Consider the following 20133-nt stretch of genomic DNA (forward strand, 5'->3'; position numbering starts at 1 on the left):
TCTAGTAGGTGGCGGTAATGCAACATTTATTGGATGCCAACCGCCGTTAAACCTCATCGAAGAAGAGTAGTCTTTTCCGGTGCTGTGTCAGCCTGCTGAATTTACCTCATGGTTCCAGTCGAACTGTGAAAACGTTTTTATTTATCCCTTTTGAACAACAATGTGAGTCTAGATAACCAGATGAGGTCAAATAATTAGTACTATTACCCCGGTCGTTGTTTATGATTTTATAGCCAGCCCTTATTAGCACAGCAATGACTTGCATTGAAGTGTAAATGTTCTCTTAGAACTAACTAGCTTGTTAGCTAAACCCAAACTGAACTTTGACTGAGCAGCCTTTTTTTGCGGACTTTTAAACAATTTGTATATTATATTTGAGAAAAGTGTTCTTTGTGCATTACTGTTCAACTATCTAATATATAAATATTGACATCTGATACTGAAGACTTGTCAAATGCAGTGTAGTATAGCTAACGTTAGCTAGCTAACATGTTCATTTCTTTAGAAAAAAATGGCAGAAACTGTTCAGGAAAAGAGCCGTGGACTGAAGTTTGCAGAGCAACAGCTACTGCGTCATGGCTGGGAACAAGGTAAAGTTAATGTTATATTTTCAGAAAGGTATTTAGTAACAGCATAGTCATTTAATGATGGGCAATATGCTAGCTAATGAACATTTTAAGATTACAGGCAGGAGTTTATATATCAAGTGTAACGTTATACATCTGTCAGCTTGAACTTGCTTGTAAATTACATTAGTAGGCAGAGCAAACCAGTTTTGGTGATTTAAATCCATCAGAGCACGTTTTTGGACTCATTCAGCAGTTTTTACCTGATTTAAGTACAATACCATTGGAAATTAATGTTGAAAGTTCCATTTGTATTCCTGAAACTTGTGTTAAATGATGTTGGCTCATCCCGTACGGGCTCGGGAGAGACGAAGGTCGAAAGTAATGCGTCCTCTGAAACACAACCCAACCAAGACGCACTGCTTCCTAACACAGTGCGCATCCAACCCGGAAGATTTACCAATGTGTTGGAGGAAACACCGTGCACCTGGCAACCTTGGTTAGCGCGCACTGCGCCTGGCCCGCCACAGGAGTCGCTGGTGCGCGATGAGACAAGGATATCCCTACCGGCCAAACCCTCCCTAACCCGGACGACGCTAGGCCAATTGTGCGTCACCCCACGGACCTCCCGGTCGTGGTCGGCTGCGACAGAGCCTGGGCGAGAACCCAGAGTCTCTGGTGGCACAGCTAGCGTTGCAGTGCGGTGCTTTAAACCACCCGAGTGGCCGGCCAGCAACTTTTAAAGACAGACTGACCCAACTTTTTTTGTGCCATTTAATTAACGCCGTGTTCGGCACATCCCAGCATGTGTGACAATCAACGGTCCAAAACCAAAGATATTGATCTGTTTTGAGCAATAAATCTTATGTCATCGTGATGACTATATTCTTTTATACTAACATCACCAATCTGAGGTTAAAGGATATGTAATTCCACAAAATGTTATGGTTTGAAAATGCAAGCTTGTGAGTAAGGTAGTAACAAACTGTCCACATTAGTGAAATTAGCGCTATATTCAATTCAATATGGCAAAATAATTAAACATGTCAATTTAAGATGATTGTCTATGTTGCCCACTCACAAACTATTGCAACAATGACATCTATTTCTCACTAATTTAACGATTTAGAGTGTAAAAAAATGCTCTCAAACACAATTTAACCGGGCGCTCTAGACTAGAGCCTCAGTGTCTGTGCAGCAGCCTGAATGTTTGATGTCCCTACTAGTAGTAGTTGCCAGTTGTAACTAATTCTGTGGTGTTATGAATGGTAACTAGATCTAATGTTCTTAGTCTACCACTAATAGAAGACCCCTCACTGTTCACAGGTAAAGGTCTTGGTCGGCAGGAGAATGGTATATCTGAGGCTATCAAAGTCAAAGTGAAATGTGACAAGGGAGGAGTGGGACATCGTCAAGGGGAGCAGTTCACCTTCCATTGGTGGGACCATGTCTTCAACAAAGCATCTTCTAGCCTGGAAGTGGAATCTGGCGAGGTAAGTCCTCAGAGGGGGGGGGGTGAAATGAAAGATTATTTTACCACTAGGCCACACACGCATGCACACATTCACACACTTACATTGGGCTTAGGATACATCTCCACCTTTCTGTTCTAGAATGGTGTGCAGGTGAAGAAGTTGGTGGAGGAGGAAGAGGAAGGAATGATCTCCAATAAGAAGCCAACGAAAGCCATGTTGGGAAGAGACAAACTTTATGGATGCTTTGTGAAGGTACAGGAAAAAACAAATCCAAATGGAACACACCCATATCTGTGCCAATGAGCGCTCTTGATAGTACAGAAAGATACTGCACTTACTGAACGGTTTTATTTATCTTCCTCCTAGTCTGCAACCCTCCTGGCAGGACTGGAGCAGCCAGAGCAGAAGTCCTCCAGTACAGATGACAGCAGCAGCAGCTCTGATGAGGACCAGAGACTGGACCTCTCCAGCACCACCAAGTAAGAACCTCACTGCCCAATACCATCCACCAACATACAGGGATTGATATCAGTTTGTGAAGGTTATTTGTTTGCATGTCAATGTGAAGATTACACCCATACATTGTTAATGACAGTGGTTTTATGTACTCACAGGTTTAAATAATAAATGCTGTTTCCCTCTCCCTTTGTATAGGCTATCAGACGCTGACCTGGTGAAGGCTTGTGGAGGACGCACCGCCCACAAGTAAGTTGCTTGTCACCAATACTTTTGTAATAAACCATAAACAAATCACATGAATGTGTGTTCTATCTTGGTGCATGCTGTTGGTGAAGGGCTTGAACCTGGTCTAAATTAGGAAGCTAAACATTGTTTGTCCCTATTCCTGTTCGTAACAGAGGAGCCAGACATGGCCTTACCATGAGTGCCAAGCTAGCCAGACTGGAGCAGCAGGAGCAAGAGTTCATGGCAAAGTATGGCAAGAAAAACCAACTAGCGGCTGCAACACCAGATAGCGTCACTACCCAGCCAGCTGCCCAGATCCCTGAGGTTGAACTGATCCATGAGACCCCGGGGAAGAAAACCAAAAAGAAAAAGAGGAAGAATCACTCAGAGGATACCTGTGAGAATGTGGCTGAAGAGAACGATGATTCTGCTGTTGTCTCCAGAAGTACCAACATGAAAATAAAGGTGAAAAAGAAGAAAAAGAAGAAAAGTTTAAAGGAGAACACTGGGGAGGTGGCGGTGGTTCCTGTAGAGGAGGAACTAACGTCTGTGGAAGATAATACAGCAGACAATGCTCAGCCAACCAAGAGGAAACGTTCAAAACAGAGGAAGGTGTTGGAAGAGGGCGAGAGCTGTTATCTAAATGGAGAGGTGTGTGAAACTGATATCATTTCTATAGAGAGTGAAGCCGGAGGAGGCTGTGAAGACGCCTCGGAGGGAGAAGGTGCCACTCGGCGACAGACGGACTCCTACACTACTACCAAGAAGAAGAAGTCCTCCAAGAACAAAGAGGTGGCTGAGGAGATGGAACACTCTAAAGATAGAGAATCCAACCAATCAGAAACTGTGGCGGACACCCCTCCAAAAAAGAAAAAGAAACGGGATGGAGCAATAGAGAGAACAGTGGAGGAGGAACCTAAAATAAAAGGTAAAAAAAATAAATGCAAAGCGGTCAAGCAGACCGTAGAGGACAGTTTGCACGATGTATTGGACTCCATACCTCTAAAAAAGAAAAAGAAAGCTAAACAACAGGAACCAGTTTGATGAGGACTCGTGGTTCCTTGTTGGAAAGGAAACAGGTCAGGGATTTGGGTCAGCGCTCTAATACATCTTATAGACACATGAAACCATAGAATGAAATGCAGTATATTTTTAATTAACGCTTATTGCAACACCATGCAAAAAGGATGTTTTGTTTCTTGTCAACGTATTTATTTGTATGGAAAGATTCAATTAGACTATTAAGAAAATATATCTTTAGTCGTCAACTAGTGTTTTTATACAGCTTCTTGTATGGTGGTCTTGTATTGTTCATATTCTCAACATGGATGTTTTAAACAATGTGATATCAACATCAGATATGAGGTTGCTATGTATGAGCACAGTAATGTATTTTCTTTGCTCAATCAACTTTCCTTACTACTTTGTGTGATGAGGTACAAGTGCCAAATAAAGCTGCTGATTTAGAAGTATTACATTTGTTTATAAAACAGTGATTTTATTAAAAGCGGAACCTATGAAAGCCCTACACAAATGAGTGTTTATTTTTTATATACTCTTTATAATAGATCTTTGAATGTGAACGTGGCTCAATTTACCCTGACCATATGATTCAGCATTCCAATTAGCCGAAGGTGCATTGTTTGGGTTAGTTAGCACAATCATGACCCCACAGGTTGATGCTTCCGAAACCTATGAAAAGAATACAATGAGTGAAAAAACTGAATAAAAGAATGATTTAGGGCTGAATTCAATCTGTCGAGGAAGATCCACGTTAAGATTTGAAGGTAATGGTTTCCGATTGGTCCGGCATGCAAGCGTTTACCGTGAATGCAGTCTGCGAACGTGGGAACACTGATTTAAAATGTCAATCGAGCTACAATGGAGACCTTCGACGGTACCGATTGAATCCAGCCCTTGGTGGAGAGTTGTTGTAGGCAACATGCTTCTTTGTTGTATTTATACTGATTGGAATGTCCTTACACATCAGTCAGATTCTGATTACGTCCATCAACCCAAAGCCATTGACTGTCTTCTGCTATGTCAGTCAGGCCAATCCAGTACCCATGATCATCATAGTAGGTTTGAGGGTTGAGAATGAATTCTTGAATGAGAAATTAAGAAACTCAAAGTCGATACAAATGAGTAAATAGGCTACATTTAACAGTTAGCCGCAGTTCTGTGAGCCAGCGTGACAGTGTCTAAACGTTATGGATATTCATCTTATCTGGTCCAAATGAAAGAGATTACGGTATGAAAGTACTTCCTACTTCCTGTAGTCATTCCCCTACTTTTTTTGAATGGGCTTCAAGCTTACATAATCAAATTAATGAAAATGCAGTTCTACACTGAGTGTACACAACATTAGGAACACATGCTCTTTCCATGACAGACTGACCAGGTGAAAGCTATGACCACTTATTGATGCCACTTGGTAAATCCACTTTAGATGGAGGGGAAGAGACAGGTTAAAGAAGGATGTTGAACTTTGAGTCATGGACAGTGAGTGCCATTCAGAGGGTGAATGGGCGAGACATTATTTTTGAAGTGCCTTTGAATGGGATATGGTAGTAGGTGCCAGGTACACCAGCTTGAGTGTGTGTCAAGAACTGCAAAGCTGCTTCTTTTTTGAATACTCAGCAGCTTCCTGTGTGTATCAAGAATGCTCCACCAACCAAAGGACATCCAGCCAACTTGACACAACTGTGGGAAGCATTGTCAACATGGGGCCAGCATCCCTGTGGAACACTTTCGAACACCTTGTAGAGTTCCCCTGACAAACTGAGGTTCCTAATGTTTTGTATACTCAGGGTATAAGATATATATACAATTCTATTCGTGTTCGTGTATTGATTTGCTCTTACCCGATTCCTTTTATCAACATATTTGACACATCGCCTGAAGGTTAGAAAGGTCTTATTTGAAGCCCATTCTTAGCCTACAAAACGAGACAACAGGAAGACAACAGGAAGTACTGTATAACAAAGAGCACAGATGTAGCAGTGTTAATGAATGTCTTGTTGTGAGGGAGTTTCCTTGAACATACAGTAGCTATAAACAGTTGAAGTCGGAAGTTTACATAAACTTAGGTTGGAGTCATTAAAACTCGTTTTTCAACCACTCCACAAATCTCTTATTATCAAATTATAGTTTTGGCAAGTCGGTTAGGACACCTACTTTGTGCATGACACAAGTCATTTTTCCAACAATTGTTTACAGACAGATTATTTCATTTATAATTCACTGTATCACAATTCCAGTGGGTCAGAAGTTTACATACACTCTGTTGACTGTGCCTTTAAACAGCTTGGAAAATTCCAGAAAATTATGTCATGGCTTTAGAAGCTTCTGATAGGCTAATTGACATCATTTGAGTCAATTGGAGGTGTACCTGTGGATGTATTTCAAGGCCTACCTTCAAACTCACTGCCTCTTTGCTTGACATCATGGGGAAATCAAAATAAATAAGCCAAGACCTCAGAAAAAAAATTGTAGACCTCCACAAGTCTGATTCATCCGTGGGACAAATTTTCAAACACCTGAAGGTACCATGTTCATCTGTACAAACAATAGTACGCAAGTATAAACACCATGGGACCACGCAGCCGTCATACCGCTCAGGAAGGAGCGTTCTGACTCCTAGAGATGAATGTACTTTGGTGCGAAAAGTGCAAATCAATCTCAGAACAACCGCAAAGGACCTTGTGAAAATGCTGGAGGAAACAGGTCCAAAGTATCTATATCCACAATAAAACGAGTCCTAAATAATCGACATAACCTGAAAGGCCGCTCAGCAAGGAAGAAGCCACTGCTCCAAATACTCCATTAAAAAGCCAGACTACGGTTTGCAACTGCACATGGGGACAAAGATCGTACTTTTTGGATAAATGTTCTCTGGTCCGATGAAAAACAAATAGAACTATTAGGCCATAATGACCATCGTTATGTTTGGAGGAAAAAGGGGTAGGCCTGCAAGCCGAAGAACAAAATCCCAACCGTGAAGCACAGGATGGCAGCATCATGTTGTGGAGGTGCTTTGCTACAGGAGGGACTGGTGCACTTCACAAAATAGATGGCGTCATGAGGGGGGTAAATTATGCGGGTATATTGAAGCAACATCTCAAGACATCAGTCAGGAAGTTAAAGCTTGGTCGCAAATGGGTCTTCCAAATGGACATTGACCCCAAGCATACTTCCAAAGTTGTGGCAACATGGCGTAAGGACAACAAAGTCCATGTATTGGAGTGGCCATCAGAAGGTCCTGACTTCAATCCCATAGAAAATGTGTGGACAGAACTGAAAAAGCGTGTGCGAGCAAGGAGGCCTACCAACCTGACTGTTACACCAGCTCTGTCAGGAGGAATGGGCCAAAATTCACCCAACTTATTGTGGGAAGCTTGTGGAAGGCTACCCAAAATGTTTGACCCAAGTTAAACAATTGAAAGGCAATGCTACCAAATACTAATTGAGTGTATGTGAACTTCTGACCCACTGGGAATGTTATGAAATAAATAAAAGCTGAAATAAATCACTCTGTACTATTATTCTGACATTTCACATTCTTAAAATAATGTGGTGATCCTAACTGACCTAAAATGGAATTGTTACTGGGATTAAATGTCAGGAATTGTGAAAAACTGAGTTTAAATGTATTTGGCTAAAGTGCATGTAAACTTCCGACTTCAACTGTATCACATATTTTAATATGGTTCCTATTTCACTTTTTGTACATTTGTATTGCTTGAGTAACCATTTAAAGGCTGTGTGATTCTCCCTTAAAGCATTTACCTGTAGTAGTGTCCTATCTGTTCCTCTTGACTGCCTGTCTTGTTTTTGCAGTGCCGCCTGCTTCCTTGCCAGGTCCTCCAAAGGTGACAGAGGGGGACTTTAATGTGCAGAAACAGGTAACAACTGGATTGGAACAGCATCTTGCCAATTTGACAAGGTTTGCCTCTCTATCTGTGCAACATGAACCATGCAAAGGAATATAATAATAATAATATATACCATTTAGCAGATGCTTTTGTCCAAAGCGACTTACAGTCATGCGTGTATACATTTGTTGTATGAGTGGTCCAGGGAAGCAAGCCCACTATCCTGCCATTGCAAGTGCCATGCTCTATCAACTAGGCAACAGAGGACCACTACGATCAGCTACATAGTGTTTTTGACATTTTAAAGTAACATAAAGCATCACTGTGACATACATTCTGGACCATCAGCATATGAGAAAATATTAACGAGGATGGAAACTTTAACTTTGGGGTTGGCATCTTTCTATGGGAAGTAGTTATCAACTGGGAAAGTCTTCAACTGAAATATGACCCCCATGACCCCCATGAGTCCAATTGAGCCCATCCCTGTCTCCTGACAAGTTCATCCTCTCTGCCTGCAATTGATTGGCTACACTCAGTTTGCAGTAGAGATTCATTAGGTCCTGATTGGCTGCCAGTAGGGTTATATGCTCATCTGTTAGCTGCTCCAGTTCCATCAACAAATTTGTGTTGTGCTCTGAGAGGGCAGTGTTGACTGTGGAGAGTGAGGACATACTTACTCAACCTGCACCTCTCCAAATGTCATATGATTTTGTCTTTATGATCCACATACTCACAGTAAACACAGAGAGGTATAATGGCTAGCACAAACAGGACACAAAGAACCCCCAAACACACTGCCATGACTCGAAAGGGTTGAGAGTGGGGAGCAGGGCTGTCCTCCACAGGAATAGCAAAGATAGAAGTGCATTATAGTTACATTTTAATATGCTTCATTAGTGAATCTGACAGTAAGCTATCATTCGAAGGAGTCTAATAATTGAACAATAAATGGTGGATATTGATCTCTTATTTAACACACATGCAGGACCAGGTTGACTTGGTGCACCCCCCCTTGCCTTTACTTCAACATATAGCGTATGTTCTTCCTTTTTATCTTTTTTTTCCATTTGTTTTTACTGTGGTAAGAATGTAACTTGTCACAGAGAGGTACTTGATTAAACCTTCATTTACAATACATTTGGCATCAATGTTCTCCAACACAAAATTGATAAAACATTAAAATAATCTGGACTAAATAGCTGCCATAACTGGCTCGCTTGCTTTAAGCATCCATCAATTTGAAGATTAAAAAACATGGCGATTTAAATAAAACCGTTTTAGTGCTAGGTCTGGCAGTGAGAATTAGCTTAATTGGTAGAAATGCACTAAAAAAGAGTAAGACGAAGAGAGAAAGAAATGCTAAGACTCAGCTTTTGGTAAAGACCATTTTAGATTTTTTTTAAAAACCATTGTAGATTAATGCAGCTCTTCTGGCATCCTTCAGATAAACAGACATAACCAACGGTGTCTGAAATACATGTGTGACTACTGTTAAAAAGCATTCCTTACTCCAGGACTTTTCAACAGGTGACTATCAGGAAAATAAAGAAAAATAGTTCTCTGTCTGTATTGATCTGTTTTATTTAAAGCAAAATCCGAACAGGCTTATGTTTCGTCATTGGACGCGTTCATAAGCACTTTTTCTTTATTTTCCCGTTTATTTAAAGGTATTTATTTACCCGATGAAGTATCCTGGAGTGAGGAAGGCATTTTTTGACTTTCAAGTCCCTCAGTCGAGCACCTGATTCCCTTTTTTTTGTTCAAGCTAGGCTGAAGCTTGTTTGGGTACGCTCTATTTCTACAAGTGTGACTACTGTTGTTACTATCTTCAATAGGATCTGTATAAGTACTTCTGGGTTGACTCTGGTCTGCATTAATAACTCACAGATAATCTCCACCCAGCCGGCTCTCTCTCTCTCTCTGTAGCAATTGAGCCTGGGGATGAGGTTACTTCACAGACAGACATTTCACTGTACAGATTCACACATCTGACTCAAACGGGTATGTTTACGTGTCATGATGGTAACATTGCTGTGTGGTACTCAATATGGAAAGCTGTAAAGCTGTGGGAAACAGAAATAACTATGTTAAGAAACAGAAATAGGATTGTCTTTCATTCCTCTCTTGTTTTATGGTGAGCATATCTCCGAAGACTTGCCTTTCCCTCCTTATACCCTCCAGTCACTGGTGGATTCTTAAAAAACAAGTTGACCCGAGCCACATTGACTGGTTACAAGTTCAAGGAAATGCCCCGACTTGCTAAGATGTCAGAAAATGTAGTAATCCTTTTCCCATTTGTCTGTAATAGATATATTAAGTAATTCCCCATATGAATGCAATAGATCTTCAGTACACTATTGAGCGAACACTAAGAGATTGAATGGATGCAGGGTTGCTACAATGTGGATGTGGGCTGCTGTAATGTTGAAATACTGTCACCAGAGGGCAGTAGTGAGGTCATAATGGATCAGAGAAAATAGCTTGTTACGAGTAAATGAGTGAAGAGGTGTGGAGTCAGGCGCAGAGAGCAAAAGATGTGGGAAAAACAACACGCTTTAATGTCCCGGAAACATAACATGAACAAAAGTGGAAACACAAATGAACAGAAATATAAACGGACAGCGTGAAACCCAAATGCCAACAAAAATACACTCAAACAAGAAAACAGGAGAACAAGCCCGCACGAAACAGAAGCGGGCTGAACAGACTATATATAACCCTATCCTAACAACCAAACAAGAAACAGGTGCTACCAACAGAACTAGACAGAACTAAACGAACACAGAACAACGGATCGGCGATAGCTAGTAGACCGGCGACGACGACCGACGAGCGCCACCCGAACAAGAAGGGGAGTCACCTTCGGTAATATTCGTGACATAGCTACACAACTTGTTATTCCCAATCCTTTATTCAGTCCATCATTTATCCAATAAGATTAATTTGATCTGTTTACTTTGTACACAAAATATGTGTGTATCAGATAAACTAAAACCATTGTGTACACATTTAATAAAATAATTGCAAATGTATTTGCAGAGACTATCTTCTACAAAACATTAATGTCAGTCAAATCGTGAGTTTCTCTAAGTGACTGACTCAGACACCAATATCAAGAAGAAGTCATCCAAGAACAAAGAGGAGGATCCAGTGGAGATGGAACACACTAATGTCAAGAAACCAACCAATCAGAAACTGTGGAGGACTCTCCTACAAAAAAATAAAAAGAAACAGGATGCAGCAATAGAGGAGAGAAAGGAAGGGAGAACAGTGGAGGAGGAACCTAAAATAAAAGATACAAAAAAAAATGCAAAGAGGACAAGCAGACAGTAGAGGATAGGTTACACATTGAGTCCATACCTCTAAAATAAATTAAATAATTTGGAACAAGATTAATGAGGACTTGCCCAAGATTGTTGGAGAGGCAAAGAGATCAGCCATTGATGAGCTTGTGGCAGAGCTCCAATGTTCAGTTCATCTCATAGACAAATGAAACCATAAAATTCAATACGGTACATTTAATCTGGACTCAACTGAAATGTTTGCAAAACCATGAAAAAAAGGGTGTTTTGTTTCCTGTCAACAATAGACTCAGCAATTCAACAATAGAGGTTTATAGTGGAATTGATATTAGAAATCCTTTTTTAAACTGGTGTTTATATGCCGATTCTTGTACAGTGTTCTGTATTGTTGATATTCTCAACATGGATATTTTAAACAATGTGATATCAATATCAGATATGAGGTTGCTAGATATGAGCACCTGTGTATTTTTTGCTCAATGAGCTTTCCCTACTACACTCTGTGATGTCACACATTTGCATGATGCTTAAAGGGGCATAATTTTTTGGACTTATAAATGAATGATATGTACCCATTGATTCGTGAAGAATATAACTTATGCAGTGCATTCGGAAAGCATTCAGACCCCTTGACTTCTTCCACATTTTGGATTTATATGTATTTTTTTTATCAATCTACACACAAATCCCCCCAAGCAAATGTATTAAAAATAAGAAACATAAATAACCTAAAGGGCCTGTTTGGCCCTGTTTGGGCCTGTCCGGGGGTATCATCGGAAAGGGCCACAGTGTCTCCCGACCCCTCTTTTCTCAGCCTCCAGTATTTATGCTGCAGTAGTTTATGTGTCGGGGGGCTCGGGTCAGTCTGTTATATGTGGAGTACTTCTCCTGCCTTATCCGGTGTCCTGTGTGAATCTAAGTGTGCTCTCTCTAATTCTCTCTCTCTCTGAGGACCTGAGCCCTAGGACCATGCCTGGCCTGTTGACTCCTTTCTGTCCCCAGTCCACCTGGCCGTGCTGCTGCTCCAGTTTCAACTGTTCTGCCTGCGGCTATGGAACCCTGACCTGTTCACCGGACGTGCTCCTTGTCCCAGACCTGCTGTTTTCAACTCTGTAGAGACAGCAGGAGCGGTAGAGATACTCTGAACGATCGGCTATGAAAAGCCAACTGACATTTACTCCTGAGGTGCTGACCTGTTGCACCCTCGACAACCACTGTGATTATTATTATTTGACCCTGCTGGTCATCCATGAACATTTGAATATCTTGGCCATGTTCCGTTATAATCTCCACCCGGCACAGCCAGAAGAGGACTGGCCACCCCTCATAGCCTGGTTCCTCTCTAGGTTTCTTCCTAGGTTCTGGCATTTCTAGGGAGTTTGTCCTTCTACACCTGCATTGCTTGCTGTTTGGGGTTTTAGGCTGGGTTTCTGTACAGCACTTTGAGATATCAGCTGATGTAAGAAGGAGTTTATAAATACATTTGATTTGAAATATCATATTTACATAAGTATTCAAACACTTTGCTATGAGGCCCGAAATTGAGCTCAGGTGCATCCTGTTTCCATTGATCATCCTTGAGATGCTTCTACAACTTGATTGCAGTCCACTTGTCATAAATTCAATTGATTGGACATGATTTGGAAAGGCACACACCTGTGTATATAAGGTCCCACAGTTGACAGTGCTTGTCAGAGCAAAACCAAGCCATGAGGTCGAAGGAATTTTCCGTAGAGCTCCGAGACAGGACTGTGTCGAGGCACAGATCTGGGGAAGGGTACCAAAAATGTCTGCAGCATTGAAGATCCCCAGGAATACAGTGGCTTCCATCAATCTGAAATGGAAGAAGTTTGGAACCACCAAGACACTTCCTAGAGCTGGCTGCCAAACAGAGCAGTCGGGGGAGAAGGGCCTTGGTCAGGGAGGTGACCAATAATGCGATGGTCAATCTGACAAAGCTTAACATTTCCTCTGTTGAGATGGAAGAACTTCCAGGACAAACTGCAGCACTCCACCAATCAGGCCTTTATGGTAGAGTGGCCAGACAGAAGCCACTCCTCAATAAAAGGCACATGACAGCCAGCTTGGAGTTTGCCAAAAGGACTCACAGACCGTGAGAAACAAGATTCTCTGGTCTGATGAAACCAAGATTGAACTGTTTGACCTGAATGCCAAGAGTCACGTCTGGAGGAAACCTGGCACCATCCCTACGGTGGAGTATGGTGGTGAAGGCATCATCATAAACTTGTACTTCATATGCTAAGATGTTTCAAAATTGAAGGAAGAAAATATTGGATGGCAAGTCCAGCTTTACTTTGTAAACTCAATATTATATGATTTCCGATCTATGAAAGGCCAAAACAAATGTTATACTAAAACACTACTATACATAAAGTCGATCTTTGATTGTGAACATAGAAACAGCTGTATGAAACATAATACAATAAGACAATATAAGAGCACTTATTCATTGTCATAATGAAATAATTGATATGAAAGAAAATGTGCCTGATTTATATGAAATCTCAAAACTAAACATTATTTTTTAAATTCACCAAAGCTACATTAAAAGAGATCGTTGATTGTTAACATTTCAAAAACGTACAAAACAGACCTGTGTTTGCGTCAGCCAATTAAGGTTTTCCTTTGTGAATTCTATATTAAAATCACTTCCTGAATTGAGTGAATCTGATTTGACCCCAACAAGCAGATGCAGGGGTCCTTCAATGAGAAGAATACAACTTAATGGAATTCTCAAAGGAAGATAATATAATAATATAAGATAATATAATATAGTATATAATATATGAGCTCAGTATGTGAGAATACCTCTTAAGAGAGTGTCCCTGCAATTTAATCTGACCATATCAATGCTCTTCTCTCACAGATCCAACTGTTCTGCATATCACACCATACAGCATTCCAATTAGCCAACGGTGCATTGCTTGGGATAGTTAACACGCAATCACCCCCAGTTTGACTGTTCCAAAACCTGTGAAAAAAGAACACCCCCATTAATGAAAACAAATTACCGAGTCAAATAATGATTTAACAAGGTTTCTTTGTTGTGTTTACACTGAATAAAACGTCCTTACCCATCAGTCAGATTCTGATGACCTCCATTAACCCAGAGCCATTTGCCGTCTTCAGCTTTGTCCGTCAAACCGATCCAATACCCATGGTACTTATCATAGTATTCTTTAGTGTGGTTATGAATGAATTCCTTAATGAGAAGTGAGTGAAACCACAAATGAAGTGTTAGGGAAAAGGTACATTTTATAGTCATATCCAGTGTGTAAATGTTGGCAGTGTGTAAATGTTGTATCTCGTGAATGTAATCAGGTCCAAATGAGAAATAACAAAGAGCACAACAGGAAGTAGCATTGTAATGGGCTTTGTCCTTTTGTCTTTTAGTTATGACTGCTTTACCCTGAGCTCATAGCTATTACACATTTTAATCTAGTTCCTATTTCACTTTTCAGTCATTTTCATTGTTTGATTGACTTAAAGGTTGAGTGAATCTGTCCCTCTAAACCCGTGGTGGAAAAAGTACCCAATTATTATACTTGAGTACAAGTGAAGATACCTTTGATGGGTTTGGATTTCTGAACTTGAAATGTTATTTATCATTAGTTATACTAGATACCTGAGGGGTGCCATAGCCGAGGGGCTACACCAGAGGTTAATGGCTATCTGTAGGGGGAAGGTATATGGTGGGTGCATTTAATCTTGGAATGTACTGAGTGTAGGGAAAGTGATCACATGTGCCAGGCATTGATAAGGGGAGAGAGCCATGGATTAGTGATGAAGGGGGTCGAGGTCAGGTCACTTTAAGGGAGAAAGAAAAGTTTATTGCCTGTATCATTTAGTTTCCTGCCGAGCAATAAAGATACAATGTTTGGCGAGAAGGAGGGGACTCCACCCATAGCGAGGTACAAATACCACTACTATTGTTGACATGTTTTTGTCGATTCAGCTGTTCGATCCTTTGGGGAGAATAAACTTGGGTTAAGGTTTCATAGTGTCTGTCGAGTTCTTACTCTGGTAATTTCAACCTAACACCTTAATAGAACATGACTCAAGTAAAAGTAAAAGTCACCCAGTAAAATTCTAGTTGACTAAAAGTCTAAAAGTATTTGGTTTAAAATATACTTAAGTATCAAAAGTTAAAGTAAAAGTGGAAGTCATTTCAAATTCCTTATATTTAGCAAACCAGACGGTACCATTACATTTTTTTTATTTTTTATTTACGGCTAGCCAAAGACACACTCCAACATTCAGACATCATTTACAAACGAAGCATGTGTGCTTTGGGAGTTCGTCGGATCAGAGGCAGTAGGGATGACCAGGGATGTTCTGTTGATAAGTGTGTGAATTGGACCATTTTCCTGTCCTGCTAAATGTAAATGTAATGAGTAGGTTTGGGTGTCAAGGAAAATGTATGGAGTAAAAAGTATAACATTTTCTAATGGAATGTAGTGAAGTAAATCTCAAAGGAAAGTAAACGACTTAAGTAGTACTTTAAAGTATTTTTACTTAAGTACTTTACACCACTGCTCTAAACTCTTGTTTGCACCAGTGTCCCACCTGTTCTGCTCGGCTGCCAATGACGGGCAAATCAGCATTCTCTTGTTTGCAATATTTTTGGCTTTCTGTCCAGGTCTTCCATGGAGAGTCATTTTGCACAATCAAGTAACAACTAGATTGGAACAAAATCCAGCCATCTTGGCAAGAGTTACACACTCTCTCTACAACAATAAAACATTTACAGTATTAACGCTACAATATAAACAAAATTAGTTTTGTTAATACTGTATATTCATTTTAAGTGTAATATCTAATAAGTGATGTATTTTAATGTACAAGAAAGGGGATTACCTCCTGAGCCAACGTTTTGTGAACAATATTTCTTGACCGGAAAGTCATCAAACTGAAATATGAACTGAAGATTCCAGTTCAGTCTATCCCTCTCTCTTGACACATGTTCTTTCTCTGCCGCTAAACGTCGGTTTGTAGTGCTGACATTGGTGTAATCACTCTGCAAAATGTGATTGGCTGTACTCAGATTGCTATTGAGATGCATTAGGTCCTGATTGGCCGCCAGTTCCCCCACCAACTTTGTGTTGTGCTCTGAGAGAGCAGTGCTGACTATGGAGAGAGAAGGACATGTTTACTCTACGATGTCATTCTACACCCCTCCAAAATCCATAATACTTTATGATCCACATACTCACAGTAGACACAGAGGCCTATAATGGCTGAAACTAAGAGGGCACAAAGAAGCCCCAAACACACTGCCGCTCCTCGAAAGGGTTGAGAGTGGAGAGCAGACTTCTCGTCCACTAGGAATAGCAAAGATAAGAGTCATGTTATTATAACCATGCTGTTAGCATAAGAATATACATTTAATGGTGAGCATTATTCCATCAGCTGATGAAATCTAATAATTGAACAATAAAAGGTGGATAATTTGATTATGGCGTAGATTCAATCCGGCCCATGGAAGATTTGTGCTATAGCGCGATTGAAATTTGAAAGACATTTGTGGAGACTCTGCATTCACAGTAAACACTGCATTAGTCGGGTAATTCAGAAATTACCTTAATATTTCTATTGCACTATAGTCTCGTAAGTCTGGCAACAGCAGTGACTAAGGTCTGGTGTCAATGACAGAATCTTTCAGTAATTTCAATAAAGGATAAACAGACAACTCTCCCAACAAATCACGAGGCAGGCGTGTCAGAACGTTGCACGTTGCAACAAATGACTAGCAACTTGCAAAATGCTATCATTAAAAAATAACCTCTGTGATCTCCATCTTGCTAGCTACTATTTTGTATTTTATTCAAGCGGATAAGTGGCAGTGACGTAGTTCCTCTATGCCAAACTGACATTCTATTACGTACAGACAGACGGTGTTAAGCCGGAACATTTGAAAATTGTAGGAGGCAACGTGGATCTCTAGAGAGACTAATCATGCTATAACTCAGATCTTCCACAGTCCGGATTGAATCTAGCCCTCTCTCTCAAACACACCTGCTGTGGCAGGATTTTGTTGAGTGACTGCACTTCCCTTAACCTTTACTTCAGCATATGCTGTTTCTTCCTCTTTTTTCTCTGTGGGGAATAGAAATGAATACAGATACAGTACCACAGTCCACTTACCAACACACCTAAACCCAATTACCCACACACCCCAGCCCAGTTACCCCCATCCCCTAACCCTAACATACACATGTCAGTACCCTAATATTCATACAGTCAACTACCGATACACCCATATCCTAGCCTTAATTGCCCTATTTGTTAGTCATAGACCCCAGTTTCTTTGCCAAAACTCATCATCCCTGTAGCCTTACTATCTCAGCCCTGTTACCCACTTTGCCTAGTCCTGTATTAACCCAAGTCACCAACAGTAACCTATATCCAGCCACTTGCTGCACATCTCAGCCCTGTTATTTGCATATCTTAGTCCTGTGACCTCTGACCTGTAATCACTTAATCATTTCTAATAATTTCATAGATAAACTCACAGTGCAGTGGTATAACACTGGTAGGGGTAAAGTGACTATGATTAGACAATAAACAGCGAGTAGCAGCAGTGTAAAAACAAAGGGGGGGGGGGGGTGTCAACGCAAATAGTCCGGGTGGCCATTTTATTAATTGTTCAGCAGTCTTATGGCTTGGGGGTAGAAGCTGATAAGAAGCCTTTTGGACCTAGACTTGGTGCTCCGGTACCGCTTGCTCTGCGGTTGCAGAGAGAACAGTCTATGACTTGGGTGGCTGGAATCTTTGACAGATTTTTGGGCCTTCCTCTGACACTGGCTAGTATATAGGTCCTGGATGGTAGGAAGCTTGGCCCCAGTGATGTACTGGATCATACGCACTACCCTCTGTAGCGCCTTATGGTGGGAATCCGAGCAGTTGCCATACCAGGCAGTGATGCAACTGGTCAGGATGCTCTCAATGGTGCATCTGTAGAACTTTTTGAGGATCTGGGGACCCATGGCAAATCTCTTCAGTCTCCTGAGTAGGAAAAGGCATTGTCATGCCCTGGGGGTGTGTTTGGCCCTCCTTTTCCTGTAGTCCACAATCATCTCCTTTGTTTTTCTCATCTTGAGGGAGAGGTTGTTGTCCTGGCACCACACTTCTAGGACTCTTTTTGCTGACGACACCGTTGTGGTCTAGAGTTTTTTCCTCTGGTTGCACATATGACATGCTGGTAGAAACAAGGTAAAACAGATATAGGTTTGCCTGCATTAAAGTCCATGGCTACCAGGAGCGACAATTCTGGATGAGCATTTTCTTGCTTGCTTACAGCCTTTTACAGCTCGTTGAGTGCGCTCTTAGTGCCAGCGTCGGTTTGTGGTGGTAAATAAACAGCTCTGAAAAATGTAGATGAAAACTCTCTTGGTAGATAGTTTATCATGAGGTACTCATGAGCTACTCTCTATTAGACATCGCGCACTAGCTGTTATTGACAAATAGACACACACCCTCACCCCCACCCCCACCTCGTCTTCCCGGACATAGCCGTTCTGTCCTGCCAATGCACAGAAAACCCAGCCAACTGTATATTATCTGTGTCGTTCAGCCACGACACAGTGAAACATGAGATATTACAGTTTTTAATGTCCTGTCGGTAGGATAGTCTTGAACTGGGATCATCCAGTTTATTCTCCAGTGATTAAACGTTGGCCAATAGAACGGATGGTAGAGGCCAGTTACCCACTCGCAAACAAATTCTCACAAGGCACCTTGATCCGCACCCCCTGTATTTCCTTATTTCCTTCATGCGAATGACGGGGATTTGGGCCTTGTCCGGGAGCAGCATTATATCCTTTGCGTCAAACTCATTAAAGAAAAGTCTTCATCCAGTTCGAGGTGAGTAATCTCTGTTCTGATATCCAGAAGCTCTTTTGGTCATAAGAGACGGTAGCATCAACATTAGGTACAAAATAAGTTACGATGCGAAAAAACACACAGGAAAACATCAGCCATCCCCTCTGGCGTCATTCTTCCATTCCATTCCAGATCTACATGCATCTCAGCCCAAATACCAATACGAAGAAATATCATTGTGCAAGAGACAGTAAACAAATCTGTTGACATTAAATATTTGTTCAGTTATTACGCTAATTCAGTTTATACAGTACATTCTGGAAGTTTTCAGACCTCTTGACTTTAACCACGTTTTGTTACTTTACAGCCTCAATCTAAAATGGATTAAATCATTTTTTAAAACTTGATTTAATCAAAGATATTTGATTAACACACAATGGCAGAGTAGATTTGACAACAAAGACAAAAATAACATGAACATGATTCAGCATAAATAGCTGCCATATCTGGCTCACTTTCTTTAAGCACCCTCCAAATTGAATTTTCGCAAATAATTGTGGTTGTTATAGTCTTTCGTCTATAACTTTTTGTAAACCGATAGAAATGAACTAAAAGAAGACAGTGACATTGATGAAGAGATGAGAAAGAAAGGCCAAGACCCACCTTTTGGCGAAGAAACGATGGGATTCTTGAAAACCACGGAAGAATAATGCAGCTCTTCTGCCATCCTTTAGACTTGTCGTCAACAGTGTGTGCAGATAAACCTTACCCAGTGTTGAACTATATTATAGGGTGGTCCCTGTTTTTTTTATATCCCTATTAGGATCTGTATTAGTACCTCTGCTTTGACTCTGGTTTGCGTTATTCATGTCAGACAACAATTTCACTGAGGAAGTTGTGTTGAAGTGCCATTGGCGTACTGTCATGATGGTACTGAATGACAATGCAGAACTCAGTATGAAAATCTGTATGGAAAACCATTGGCCTACAACTTTGAATGGAAAACAGAAATAGTTTTGTACAGAAATAGACATCGGAGTGTCTCTCATTCTCTGCTCACTTGTTTTAGTGTGAGGATACCTCTGAAGACTTGCCATACCCTCTTGTCAGTGGTTGATTGAGACGTTTTTTAAGAAGTTGGCCAATCCACATTGTGGTTGACTGGTTTAAGTAAAATGTAATACCCTGATTTGCTAAGACTTCAGAAAATGTTGTAATGCGTTTATCATATGTCTGCAATACATTTTCACTTCAACCATAGGATCGAGGTTGAAGTGGTGTCACGACTTCTACCGAAGGTAACTCCTCTCCCTGTTCGGGCAGCGCTCGGCGTCGCCGTTTTACTAGCCGCCACCGATCCCTTTTTCCTTTTCTGGTTATTTTGTCT

At 40.9% G+C, this 20133-nt stretch overlaps 2 protein-coding genes across 2 annotated transcripts; one reads left to right on the plus strand and one right to left on the minus strand.

Moving 5' to 3' along the window:
* gpatch4 (G patch domain containing 4) lies at positions 1-4200 on the plus strand. Its single transcript, XM_035750989.2, has 7 exons — positions 1-162; positions 506-590; positions 1893-2059; positions 2180-2293; positions 2408-2520; positions 2696-2746; positions 2899-4200. The coding sequence occupies exons 2-7, from the start codon at positions 512-514 to the stop codon at positions 3767-3769; spliced, it is 1395 nt and encodes a 464-aa protein (XP_035606882.1). The 5' UTR covers positions 1-162; positions 506-511; the 3' UTR covers positions 3770-4200.
* A 5917-nt stretch (positions 4201-10117) lies between these two features.
* Positions 10118-19607, minus strand: LOC118367477 (asialoglycoprotein receptor 2). The gene is made up of 7 exons (XM_035750990.2): positions 19410-19607; positions 16941-17021; positions 16139-16246; positions 15783-16052; positions 15492-15652; positions 14000-14127; positions 10118-13896 (listed from the first exon to the last, which is right to left on the minus strand). Exons 1-7 carry the CDS (start codon positions 19471-19473, stop codon positions 13758-13760), a joined length of 951 nt encoding a protein of 316 aa, XP_035606883.1. The 5' UTR covers positions 19474-19607; the 3' UTR covers positions 10118-13757.
* Positions 19608-20133: the final 526 nt, after the last annotated feature.

Source organism: Oncorhynchus keta, chromosome 34, assembly GCF_023373465.1.
Source record: "Oncorhynchus keta strain PuntledgeMale-10-30-2019 chromosome 34, Oket_V2, whole genome shotgun sequence".
NCBI lineage: Eukaryota > Metazoa > Chordata > Actinopteri > Salmoniformes > Salmonidae > Oncorhynchus > Oncorhynchus keta.